The following is a 14032-nucleotide window of genomic DNA, read 5'->3' as shown; positions in this document are numbered from 1 at the left end:
TTGCATTAAAATGCAGCTGAAACAGCTCATCACAGCCACCAAAAATTACATCACAGTCCAGTTAAATCAAATTTACTTTGGGAGCTACCAAAAATCAACAACTGGAACGATTTCATACTTGGGTTTAAAAAGACTACAAAATGGTGCACAACAAAACCCAAGATACCATCGCTTCAGAGAGTGTATCACCAAAAGCAGACCTCCAGAATAAAAACAAGCAGTATAAGAGACCACTTCAGAAGGAAGAAGGGAGGTTTTGGCTCAGATTTGCCTGGGTTGTCATGAGCGGGGAGAGAAAAGTTCCCCGACATGCGGGGCTGAATGAAGAAGGAGCAGCAGATCTCCTTACCTCCTGCGAGAAATAATCACGTTCAGAAGCAGAGATAGGAAGATAGGGAGGAAGCAGGAAAAGTTGCAGGCAAGGAAAGCGAAGGAAAAGGCGAGTTGCAGGGAGGATAGTATCCAGGAAGAAAGCGGAGGGAGGGGCAAGGCTAGACAGACAGCGATGGAGGGGGAACCAGAGGGGCATGGGAGAGTTGGCTGGCTCCAGGCAGGGCCTACTCTGAGGACTCATCCAACAGAAGCTATGCTAAAAATGGCTGCTTTGCTTCCACTACCCCTTCCTCCCCTCCCCCAAACCTCCTCTCTCCTTCACTCTATGTCTGTCGTGCGTGTGTGTGCCGGTGGCCGACACTTACCAGGCAGAAGAGGTTGGAATGGCAATCCTCCAGGCTGGCCCCGTTCGGCACGAAGCAGGAACTCATCCTCACAGCCACAACCCACACGCCATTATCCCACAGCCTCCGACAAGAAAGAAAGAGACAGACAGAGAGAGAGAGAGAGAGAGAGAGAGAGACAGACACCGAGAGGGAAAGGGGGGAGGGGGGACTATGCACACGCACAAATAATAATACAATTAAATAAGGGATTTACATACAGACACACACGCACGCGAAATAGTGGCAGGATAAATAACCCAGGAGGAGAGTGGTATCGGAGAGGGGGGTAAAAAAAAAAAATATTAAAAAAATTAAAAAAAAATTTAAGAGAAACTCGGAACGTTTTCTCTGCTTCTGGATATCAAACGGGGGGGTGGGGGACAGGAGGGTGTAAAGCCACCGTGGAAGGGGAGACCAGAAAGAGGGAGGTGGTAAGTAATCCAGCGACGGGAGATTAAGATCAAAATCCTCCCTGTTCCTCTTGTCTTCTCATTCGCATAAGGAAGGGAGGGAGAGGAGGTAAGGTGAAGGGGTAATTGATCCAACAAGAGAATAAAAATGGGGTAATTAATCCAGGGGTGCTAGGGGTAAAAATCAGTTGACATCCCTCCTTCCTCTCTTCTCAGATGCCAAGCAAGAGAAGTAGGAAAAAATAAATAATCCAGTGGGGGCAATTAATCCAGAAACCTCCCTCCTCTTCCTCCTGTTTCTTTAGTCATCAGATGAGAAAGGGGCAAATTGTGGAATGACTGGGAAGGATTGGCTGTGGGAGAGAGAGAAAAATCCAGGCTCGTCTCTTCGGAGTCCGAGGGCAACAGGGTGCGGGGAGGGGGGGGGGGGGGGGGGTGTCAGATTCTTCTCCCCTGCTCCAAAAATATTCCAAATAAATTAAAATTTAAAATCATAAAAACAAACTTTAGGGGCCTGAAGCAAGGCGAGTCTGAAGAATTCGTAAAGGCAGAAGAAGAAAAATTTCCTGGGGTGTACCCCAAAAAAACATCTGCGGGGGCAGGGGAGGGGGGAAGGTATTCCTTGAGAGAGAAAGGCCGCAAAAGTCTCCTTAGCAGCCCAGCGGGGGATTAAATTCCCCTGTGGAAACCCCCCCTCCCCAAAAAGAAATACTCTTCGCAGTGAGTGCGAAACCAAAATATCCTCCGTTGGGTAAAAAATCCTTCCGTGGGGAAAGGAGGGAGGGGGAGAGGGGTGGAAAGAGGGAATTGCGGGTGACCCTCGAAGTCTCTTCGGGGAAGGATGGAGGAGTCTCGCAGAGGCCGATCCCCAGTCTTTTCGGGGGAGGAGGCAGGGGTAAATCGCAGAGTGTCTTCAGGGAGGCTCGCCCCCCCCCCAGCTGTCCTCCGGGGCCAAGGGAGCCCCACAAAGTCCACACGGCTGGGCGGGTCTCTTCAGGGGAGCCCGGACCCCGCCAAGTTACCGCCGAGAGGCGGAGGAAGGGGGGGGATCCGGGGCAGGGAGGGCCCCCTCCACCGCGCCAAACCCCGCAAGACCCCCTCGAGCGGGGGGGTAAGGTGAGGCGGGGAGGGACCGGCCCAGCTGCGAGGCTGGTCCCTTAAAAAAAATAAAGGGAAAAAAAAAATCCAGGGGGAAAAAAAAAAAAGGCGGGGGGAGAAAAAATATAAAATGATAGTCTTCAAACGGAGCGGTCTCTTCTGCGGGGGGAGGGGAGCGAGCCCCGAGACCCCCCCGGCGGGGCGGGGGCCCCCGCTCTCCTCAGGTGAGGGGTCTCCGGGAGGGCCGGCGAGCCGGCGGCTGCCGCGGGAAGGCTCCGCGCCGCCCCGCTGCGGCGTCCCCGCGGGGGCAGTGGGCGGAGGGCCCCCTCCCCGAGGTCTCCTCGGGAGGGCGGGGAGGCGGCGGCCGAGCCCCGGGCTCTCCTCAGCCGGAAGGGCCGCGGGGGAAGGGGTCGGAGCCCCACAATTCCCGGCCCCGCCGCCGCCGTGCGCCGAGACAGAGGGACGCGGCGGCCGCTGCTGCTGCTGCTGCTACTGCTGGCGGAGTCGGTGCCCCGAAGCCCCCGCCGGCGGGTCTCCTCCTCGCTTCCCCTCAGCGGTGCCTCTGTCGGCGGCTGCCCGGCCGCGGCATCCTGGTCAGCCAGCTCCCCCTCAGCGCGTCTCCCCCATGTCGCGTCGCGGCCGGAACGGGGAGGGGGAGGGGGGATTCTTCTCCCGTTTAATTCCGAGCCCCTTTTTCTTTAATGGCGGCCACAGGGACGAGAGTCGGGGCCCCCCTGCCGCGCTCTCATTGGCCGGCGCGCCGTCACGTGGGCCTGCGCAGCGATGGCCGCCGTCGCTGCTGGGGGAAGGAGGGTGCAGCGCGCGGCGCGGCCGCCGAGCGCCTCCTCGGCGCTAGAGAGCCGCCCGCCTTCCTCGTTGGGAGGCCGCCATCTAGCGGCCGCGCCGGGCCGTGGCGCAGCGGGCTGCGCCGCAGGTTTGAGGACGCAGCGGGGCAGCGGGGCCGTGTGTTCGAGTCCCGCGTTCGAGTCCCGCCCCCCCCGGAGCTCGTGGTCCCCCGCAACGAACGCCACCAACCCCCCGCCGAGCTCCCCGCGCCAGGGGCCGTCGTGGCTCCCATCCCCTCGTGGGCATCACCTCGGGGCTGTACAGGAGGCGTGCCTCACCCATCCACGGCCGCTGGTCAGCCTGCGGCCAAAGTCCGGGCACGGGCTGTCCCACCAGCAGACACTCGCCCGGGCTCTTCCACGAATCTCACCTCTTGGCCGAGGTTTCCCGAGACAGGAACAATTTCCATAGTAAGGATCTCGGAGCCTTTTAAAAAGATATGCAAGTATTGGGAAAGCTTGCATTAATATTTAATGCAAGCATTAATGCTTTCACTAGTCCCACAGACATCGTATCTGCTGGAGCAGAACAGTACTCCGAAATTCAATTTTTTCCATGCATTACATATTGTGCGGTTCGTGAGGATGAAGTAGGTGGTTTCTCCGTTACTATATGCACAGACTTGCAGAACTTTGAGATTATTCAGAATTAAGACGCTACAGTGACAGTGAAAGCTATTTTTAAGAGATATTTGGAAAATATATGCATCTTGTTAATCCTCTCATAGCACGTATTAATTTTCGGTGCAGTGGTTTGCACGGAGAATGTAAAATTTTAAGTTACTATACAGAGATTTTTTTTGACTGCAAAGTTAAAGTGAAAATACAAACCAGTGTAAAGTGCCTGAAGTAAAAGAAAGAGTTGAATGTCTCAGCGAACATGACATTCACATTAAAATGTGATACGTTCATGCAACAGCAGCACATTGCATCACAACTATGCAACATGATGATGTTTCAAAGGCTCTGCAAATTATTTCAGGACTCAGGAACAAGACGAGCGGCAACCTTCTGCAAATGTCTTGATAGAGTAGGAGGAAAGAAGGACACTCTATAAATAAATTTATATGGTAAGTTAAAAAAAAAAAAGTGAGGCTAGATATTTTCACCAAGAGAAACTTTGAAGATTTACTCACACTAAGACTATTTTTGTATGTCAGTGTAGGCAAGCAAGATTCTTCTTTTTATCTAAATAGAACCAGAGTATTTTTAACACAGGAGATTCATTCCCTCGCTGCTCATCGAACCACGGCAGCTGGGGACGGAGCCGGGATGCGGGGGGAGGGCGTGTGGAACCAAACCCCTTTCCAAGTGGAACAGATGGTTTTCTCCGTGGTGACTGCGGACGAGGACCGTGCCGCAAGGAGGATTCGCTCTGCGCCAGCGCTCAGAACCCGCTCCTTCATGCTGCCATGGGTGCCGAGGGGCACGCGAAGGCCCTCCAAAGTTTCAGCACACCGCTGTGGTCGTTAGAGCGATTATCTCACTGCATAGAGAGATGCTATTAAGTCACACCTCCCGAAGGAGAAATCGAACGCTTTGAAGGAAATAAAAGAAAGCAGCATTCGGCATTAGTAGACAAGAACTGGTATGGTTTTCCCTCTAAGAGGAAAAAATATCCTTTGGTAAAACTGGGATTTGGTAGAGGGACCGGAAATCCAGTACGATGAGTCAGTGTGGGCTTGATGCACAGCAAAGGTACTGTTGCATTTCCCCACTGATTTCAGGATGACACCAAATTTTCACTAGCTGAGAATCCATTTCTTTTGCCTGGAACAGCACAGCTCAGCGTCTGGAAGAGAGGATTAATCTAGTGTCTAACACTGGTTTTGGCAATGATTCACTTCACAGTCTTGAGGAACCCAGCTTCGGTGTCTCAGTTTACTTATTCGTAAAATGCATTTTGAGATCCAGTTCATCAGTACTTACATATTAGTCACAATAAATACTTATACAGGATCCCAGCACAGTCAAGTGCAGAACATAATTTTTCCAGTACACGTAAATGCAGGATAAAGAATTCATAAAATATTGACAAAAGAGGAAAGAAAACTAACACATCAGCTAGAGAATTTTTCAGTCATTCCCTTCCTGCTCTGTATCTGAATTACAGAACCTACAAGCCACCAGCTTTCCCGGTTACATGTACAGAACTAAATTACACTAAGACACACAGGATAACAGTCATGTCTATGTGTGGCCAATCCTGGACCTGAGACATCGTTTGCCCTTTGCATACTGTGCATGCTATTTAGGAAATAAAGCCTCCTTAAAAAAGATGGAGGAGGCAGATTAAAAAAAAAAAACAAAACAAAACACTGTGGAAAAAATGCTATTGAAAATATGTTTTCTATTTTTTTAGAAGGATTCTTACATAGTTCTCATTTCTGCAACTTCCAGAAGTGCATTAAGCTGCATAATTAGCATCTGTCACATGTAGCCTTTTCCTTCCCTCTTGCTCTCCCTAGAGGGAAACTGCATGAAGAAATTTTAATATAAATTTTAGTATATACACTGTGCAGTGCATTCGTATTAGGAAAGATACAGTCAAGCGTTTCTGCTCATTCTTAGTTTCATCTTTGTGTAATATAAACTTCACCAGTTAAAAAAAATGCTACTGATCCACTTTAAAAATTAACTAGTCTTTTGGAAAGCCAACGGTCGCAGGGGCGGGGGTGAGCTGATCCCCTTGCATCAGATTTAAACCAATGGAACTGTTAGGAACTGGGCAGTTAACGCTAGTCACTCGTCCTGGTATTGTGTCCTTACACTCTCACACAGTCACATTGAAACATCTAGGCAAAAGTAGCAAGGGGTGGAAGATTTTCCCCTTTAGTCAAAAGTACTTATTTTGAAAGGAATAATTGTATTTTGAAAAACATCGAAACAAACAGTAGGACTTCATATTGCTTTTTCATTCACATTAAAAGATACTCCACTGTTGAATATAAAAAGTCAATGGATTACAGCATCTCCTAGTGAATCTCTGTAGACGAACTTAAAAGATGATGCTACCTTTTAGAAGACGAAAAAGAAAGAAATGCAGCTTAGGAACAATAGCAACATGAAAAACAATGACATTCTTTAGCCTTTCATTTCCATTCAGACTCTCTCCTAATTTTTCAAAGTATTTATTTTCTACTTAATTAGTTCAAAGAAAATGGAGATTATAGGATTGAACATACTGCCAACAACCTGAGGTATGAAGTGCAGACTGAATGCTTAAACTTCAGCTGCAGAGGTGGTAATTATTGTAATTGGTCTATGTGAAGCAAATATATCAAGCAGTATAGAGTTCAAACTCATGCCAGTCAGTCTCCAGTTGGCACCGACAGTGCTATCAGGAGGATACAGAGGTCTCAGCAGGACTTATTATTGGCAACTGTTCAACAGTTCTCTTCTCCAAATGGTTTCAAGGGGATTTGGGTGGGAAGAAAGATAATTTTTAACAAATTAAACTACCTAAAAATGGCTAGATGCCCAGAGCCACCTAGGCTGCATTAGTCACTGCTACCAAACAATTTTAAAAAGAAAATTAAAAATATCATTGCTGTAAAGAAATGTGTATCTGGCTTTAACAATATGATCAGATCACTGCAAAGTTACCCAAACATGTCCTGCACACCATACTACAAGTATGTATATAAATATGTCCAGAGTAAAAGGTATAGCAGAGTATTTACACAGTGTGTGTTTCTCAGAAAACAACTAGCTCAAGTTACTAGAATCCCAGAATTCCTATAAGGACATGCCATATAGATTCAAGAAATTAGAAGACCACTTTTTAATCAAAAATGACAATAGAAAGTCCCCATAGGAGATAAGATTAGGGGGACTGTTTATTTCCCATTAGTATTTATCCTACAGCATTTGTAAGGTGTCCATAGTTGTGGTGTAAAACATAATTTAGATTTGCACTGAGAGCTTTTACAGGAGGCTCTGCTCTGTGCCATACTGATGTTCTGCTCCTTTGTTTAGATTTTGCAAGAATGCTTTTTTCAAATGGTGAATATGTCATTTTTAGCAGAGGTCTCTAAGAGAAGATTTGAGTTTAATGCACAGCAATAAAAAGAGGAATATGAGAATTCTTGCTCTCTTTAGTGTCAGCTTTGGTTAAGACGTATGAATGCACATGAATAGTCTTGTCAGAATCTCTGGGGCTACTGACATTCAAGATCTAACATATTATTACTTCTGACCAGAACATTAGCTGCTATGCAGTAAGAAGAAGGGAAAAAGAAAAAGATAGGACCGCTCCCTAATCAGACAGAAATTGTTATGTATTTCTCTAGTTGGAAATCTCTGAACAGAACTTTTCTGCTGTGAAAACACAACGCGTATTTTCTCCAATCTGAGATGAATGACCGTACATACTCTTTAAATCTGCAGCAGGAAAAACAAAACAAATCATCGTTTAATGCCTGATCTTGCACCTTTTACTCATGGAAAGGATCCTAGTTAACTCATATAAATAAAGACTGTACAACCAAGTACTACATCCTTGTAAAGGATGCATGCTTATCATAAGAAAGGTTCTAGCATTTCTAGCTGCTGACTCTATTTTTTACCACTGAAAGTTTCTTTGAATTACTGGTTTCAGATAAAAATAAGCTAATTAAAGAATTTAGTTAAAATAAGATAATTTTAATTCAAATGTCAGTATATATCAAATCTGGATACCACTACAATGGAAAGCATTCACCAGAAGCAAAAATCTTACAATGTGCTTCTGGCTGAGTTAAGAGAAAATATATTTCAGATTTTTTGTTGTTGTTGTTAACAATTTGTTGCCAAATAAATTGAAATTACTCAAAAACATGGAAATTAGTTTAATCAGTATGTTTTTGTTCTGAAATTGGAGATGAATGAGCACCTTTCATTTATATGCAATAAAAGAGAGTATCCTGCACTTTGCAACTGAAACTACCTTTAGTCCACAGTCACGAGTTACAGCATGTCAGACAAAGAAACTGATTTGTTTGGTGCAATAAATGATAGCAGACCTTTACAGATTTGAAGTGCAACAGATGGTCTTCCACGAAGAGCATAATGACTGGCAGACAGTACACTTCGTTAGAGTGGCTTGGAATGTATTCAGCAATTACACAGAGAGTGTTTTGGGGGGAAGCCCTGTCATCTCTATGATTCTTCTCATGTAAATAGCTGTGATTTCCCTGTTTAGATGCTAAAAAATTGTATCTTCTAAAACCCGACAAGCTAGCCAGTGAACTGGAAAAGGAAGCACCTCTCGCCCTCCCAAGACTATTCAAAATGAGGCTCCAAACATTTTGTCGCCTGAGAAAAGAGATGAAAGTAGAAAAAAAAAAAATTAGCATTAAAAGGAAACAACTTTGGGCATGTAACTGTAAAATTATTAATCCATAGCCAGGTATTCCATGGAACTGTAATTCATGAAAAAAGGAAGGTTTAAAACAAGGTCCTTCAGACATTTAGGAGCTGGGAGGTCTACAGGTACAACATGTGGAATATCTAGGGGAAAAAAAAAAAAAAAGACTAAATTACTGAAATATAACTTCATTCCTTTGGGAAACTGGTGACTTTCAAAGAGTCTTCTTCAACACGAAACACTGGGGCTGCAGTTCTTCAGGGCAGGGTAAAGTGAGCTTTTTTGAGGCTGTGACAGTCTTTCAATTTTCATAGACAAGCTACTCCACAAGCCAGCAATTAAGTAAGAGTTATAATGAATAAAGGAGTAATGAAATGCTCATCTTTAATACCGTATATGTGGGTTAGGAAAATTTAACTTCTATCCCTCCCTCCCTTCCCCCTAATCCTAGAATTAGTCTTTTCTGTTATAAAATCTTCCCCATCAAATTCACCCCGAGTAAAATTTTATGTGGCAACATAAACACAACCAAAACATGTCCTTTAACAATGTAACTTAAATGTTGATGGAATCATAACTCCATTGCTCCTTCTCCAATTAGCAGCAGCAATCTTTATGTTTGCTTATGAAGCGTAAATTGTTCGCTTGTCACTACAAAGACCTTCTGTAGAGGACTTAAAAAAACAGCCACAGCAATTAAAATGACAACAACAGAGGTGGATTGGTCACATTATGACAGAAAATACCCAGCTGTTTCTTTCCAGCAAAAGGATGCATCAACTATCTGAAATACTATGACCAAATTTTGTCAGTCTACATAATGCTGATGGGTATTCTGGCTGAAGTACGAATTTGCAAGAAAGGAATAGGCTAATATAGAACTAAATCTAACCTCACAGACTGATTTTTCTTCCACCCGATGAGGATTATCACTCATCCTTTTTACCGATACGAATTTCCCTTTTTGCTCGAACTATAGAGGCTCTATTCTGTGAGAAATTCTCTAAAATCTAAGAAAAAATTACTTGCTTTTTGTCATCCAAAATAAGCAAGGCAAAAAGTAAACTGATAGGGTTAGGACAAGTAAATTAGATTTTAAACTTATTTACTTTAGTTGTGTTAAAAACATTCTAAGTGTTAATTAAGACCGTAAGTCTCATTATACCCAGGCTATTACTTATAAAACGCTAACCTTTGTTACAATCACATCTGTCTATGCTGCTGGTTCCTGCCTGCTCTGCTTCACAACAGTAATAACGTGGGGAGTTAGTTGTAATACATGTAGGGATTTTTAAAAAATATTTCAAACATACATTTAAATCATAAAAAAGTCTGACAAGTAAATGTTTCAGGTTAGCTTTTCCTAGTTAAGATTATAGGACTGAACAGCTGAAGTGATAAGGTAGGTTTGATTTCTAATAGCAAGAAAGACAGTGAGAAAATAACTGACACAGACAGAACCAGCCATTCAGGGAAGAAAAACCAAACCCTGTCTGTAGAATCCACCTACAGATATGTCCTTGGAGAAAAAACGATGAGAAAATTATCAGGAAGATTTTCATTGCTGCTTCTTTTCTGGAAGTTTTTGCCTCTCATAACAGCACAGACATGGCAAGTCATACGTATCAGAATTCATCCGTGCATTATATTTTGCACATCAGATTAAGCTGATTATCCATGACTTTTTAGGCAAACACAGGAATGCAGAAAACATGTCAGCTGTTATATATAGAATATATGGGCATTTCACTCCTTATTTTACATTCAGAAAGAGCAACAGATCATGAGCTCAACCATTACACTGAGAATAAATTTCATTTGCAAGTTCAAAAGTATCTCTGGCTCCTTATCTGTTTTGTGAACCAGAACTTACAGGTAGCTCATAACATTTGTCTTCTGAGTCGTGTTTGTCTCCAAAGTAATTGCCATAAGTGGGCAAAAGCTTTAATGTCATCTTCTTTATACCGTCAGCCATAATGTTTTTCATAAGCTGAGAACTTGCAGACCCAAAACAATTACTGCAAAATACACAGGACAAGAAGGAAAAAGAATATTAAGAACCCCAAAAAACTATCTTTTCCCTTCCCTAAATTCCCAGAATTCATCTTCAGATTTCATGCCTGTAAATTAGGTAAAATATTTTCAGACTATAATATTATTCTTCTGTTTGTTTCATCTGATATAATTGCTTGACAACAAGCATCTCCTTCTTGGGGAGTATTCTGCAGTGAATTTATTCACATCAGGAAAAACATTAAAAAGGTGTCTAATTTTAAAGTCTGCAGATTAGACACCAATGACAAACAATTTAGTGTGACAGCATAGGCAAGACACAACGTTTAACCACTCTGCAGTTCTGTGGACAGACCAGTAATAAATCCTGAGCAATTAAAAAAAAAGGTATATTTGAGCAACATCTCATAAATATAATTATGTTTTCTATTTAATACAATGGAAAGAATGTTTCGTTCCATCTGGCCAAGTGGTTTCAGACACCATTTTTACTAAGACAATGAGCACAAGACTGTTCAGTCTCAAAAGGTAAACTCCTTGACATTAGGCTGATAAAGTCATTTGAGACTTTGTAATATATGTGTTTCATACAATAATTACATTTTATTTTGTAGTTTACAAAAATCTACTCACAAAAATACAGAAGCTTGTTATGCACTCTTTATTTTCGAAGAGTAACACTCATCCATATAAACAGTCTGATTTCAATAGCTGTGACTGCTTGCATATGAAAATTACTGGATAAAGCAAATAGTATCTTATTGGAATGTATTGGAAACACATAAATCAGAGTATCTTTCATGAATTGTTTTGCAGCCTCCTGGAATTCATATATACAACAGAGTGTGAAAGTAAAGCTTTACAATAACAAGCCGGAAAGTAATAGCTCTACCTCTGTTATTGTCTTTGTTGGCTAATTCACTCATATTTGTCTCAAAAAGGACTGACTACCCATCTCTAGGTCAGAAGGGGAAGTACTGTAACAATGGCTTAATAAGATGTCCATTGTTCCTCTGAAGTCCGAAGCTTTCATATGTTCAGGAAGCTAAAGGTTTGAGTCACTCTTATTACTTAGATACTTACACCCAGCCAGGTTTAGAAGGCATTAGGTACTAGAAATGCTCTCTGCTTTCAAACACAATGGGTCTTTCTGTTCGCAGAAGTCTTGCGGGATTCTACAGTGAAATAGAAAAAAGTCCAAATGTGGAAGACTTGAAAACTTGGCCCCAGAATGACTGCAAAATGCAAGAAAGGCATTAAGTTGCAACTGCAATGTAGGAGTGGAGATGGCATTCTAGCTGGAAGTTGGATCAAATCCCTTTGTATGAAGTGAATGACCACTACTTAATATCATATTAAAAAAAAATTAGAATTCTATGATCTGACCAGTATAAAACTGGGTCCTATTTGTCCATATATCAAAAGCTCTAGCATGCTTAGTTGAAAAAGGTCTACTTTAAATAAATAACTTTCTGGAAGATTGATTCACGTTCGTTAAGTACTGGATATGGTCTGAATATTACCATGTTTCACAAAAGTGTAACTTTGTAATTCCAATAAGGCTGCAGAACTCATAGAACTTGCAGAGCAGAAAACTAAGGAAAAGGCAAATCACTTCTCGTGCAGGAAAGACCTAAAAGATTCAGTCAAGAAACTGATGGGAAGCACCCTTCCTCTAAACGCAGATACCTGCATAGCCGCAGTAATTGCAGTCAAACAACCAAAAGGCCGTACAAATAAGAAGACAATACAGCAGCCATAGAGCAGGACATTCCACTGACATATGGATCCTGAAAACACAAACTTCTGGATTACAGCCTCTGGAAGTACAACAGAGAATAAAACCCCACTTCTATCAGGTAGAGCGGGAGCCTACGTCAACAAGAATCATGCACTCATATTATTGCTCAACAGATGTACTTGAACTAGGGAGATAAACTACTTAAATAATACATGGAAGGTGTGTGCAAACCGGTTTGCCTCTTGTGCCTCTTTCATTGTAGGGGAAGTGCACACTGGCCAGGGTTCAGAATACCTTATTCTGTAGTAAGTGGAAAAAAAACAAAAAGAGCAAAAGAAATCTTGTCAGTACACAATCATCCAGTGTATTACGAGAAGATGGGAGGACAACCTTGATAAAGCACAAGGACAAATATATAAATTAGAATACAGTAAGTACACTTACCGCTGAAAAAATTTGTAAGTAAATCTCTCTCCTGAGGAAGGCTTTAAGACTATTTTCCTTTTCTTCAAATCTACGTCACCAATGAAGTCCCGTAAATGAATATTTGCTTGCAAATAAAGTGGTCGTCTTCACTTTTTGGCAATTGCAGGAAGAACTGCCTTACAAAAAAGATCCTGTATGTAGGTTTTATTCCCGTGAGTAATCTCCTCAAAGAGTGAGGAGAAAGCATGAGCTAAAATTACTTGCACAATCATGTTTCATAACTGTTCCTAGCCTAGTGGTATTGGTCCTTCCCCTTCCCAAGTACAAAAACAAACGAACAAACTTTTTTCTCTCTTTTACTAAGAGAAAAAAAAAATCTGCTTATCCTTGGATACTTACAGAGTTTGGAGGAGCTGAAAACAATGGAGCACTGTGTGCACCACTCATCACGTAGACTCTGAAAAAAAAAGTATGGAAAAGAATGCACAAAGTATGTAATTACTGTTTCACAAGATAATTTCATTATTAATACATCCCCAAAGATAGCATGCACAGTACTGCAGTTTAATTAGATGATAACTGGAGGGGGGTTGAATTTATGAGGTAATAAATTTATTTTGGACTAATAAACTCCAAGGGTGAAGTGTTTATTAATCTAGAATATAAAGATTATATAGTTAACAGGAGACAACCTCAGACTGCACTGAGATGCCTATTCTTTATATATTTGAAAATTAATATTTTCCTTCTTTTGGGGGCTAGATCAGAAAGCCAAGATTGCTGTGGATGGTACTGAACAATACTAGAAACTGCCCAGCAACTATGTGTTCTCAAAGGCAAAGACTATTTAAGTTTCAGAAGACGTTGCATTTTTAAAGTTTCACCTTTTAATCAATTTGTCACCTCCTAAACTATTAGGTACTGCAAATGTACCCTCTATACTATGCCTTCTGACAGCTGTCAATGCCTTACTCTGATGGTAAGAAAGGACAGATTCCCTTGTAGGACAACCAGAGCCTTTACAAGACTAATAGACCCCTCCCCTGCTCCCCCCAAATACTCAATTCTGTCTCTATTTTCCTGCTTTTGAATTCACCTGCAAGACTACACCACGTGGTGAGTGAGCACATCAATTTTAATCTCTCATTAAATTTTTTCTTTCCTTAACATCGTTCTATAAACTTTTTGCCTAGTACAGCACATTAAGGATTTGGAAACTAACTGTTCACCACTGTGAGGATTTATATCCCAAACAGCTGTGCCAAGAAGTCAGAGGAATCAAATGGCATAATCTATTAACTTGTCCGCAGATAGTTACAACTAGAGCTTTATAAACTGCCATAGAGTTCAGTCCATTTAAACTACATTTCTCTGTTATTTTAGAAGTGTCTACATCCCACACAGGCAAGAGAGGAGACCAAATTTAGTCCAGG

General features: G+C 42.4%; 1 protein-coding gene and 1 long non-coding RNA gene across 2 annotated transcripts in view; both read right to left on the bottom strand.

Moving 5' to 3' along the window:
• The window catches only part of MED13 (mediator complex subunit 13), a 58959-nt gene extending 58195 nt beyond the window's left edge, over positions 1–764 (bottom strand). Inside the window, exon 1 of the mRNA XM_059829133.1 lies at positions 699–764. Coding sequence (XP_059685116.1) covers positions 699–764 — 66 coding nt within the window. The remainder of the gene's footprint in view (positions 1–698) is intronic.
• An 11629-nt stretch (positions 765–12393) lies between these two features.
• LOC132319183 (uncharacterized) lies at positions 12394–13050 on the bottom strand. Its single transcript, XR_009484468.1, has 3 exons — positions 12999–13050; positions 12618–12775; positions 12394–12473 (listed from the first exon to the last, which is right to left on the bottom strand). It is a non-coding gene; the product is annotated as an uncharacterized LOC132319183 (long non-coding RNA).
• Between the last annotated feature and the right edge of the window lie 982 nt (positions 13051–14032).

Source organism: Gavia stellata, chromosome 25, assembly GCF_030936135.1.
Source record: "Gavia stellata isolate bGavSte3 chromosome 25, bGavSte3.hap2, whole genome shotgun sequence".
Classification (NCBI taxonomy): domain Eukaryota; kingdom Metazoa; phylum Chordata; class Aves; order Gaviiformes; family Gaviidae; genus Gavia; species Gavia stellata.
This window is presented reverse-complemented; position numbering and strand designations above follow the sequence as displayed.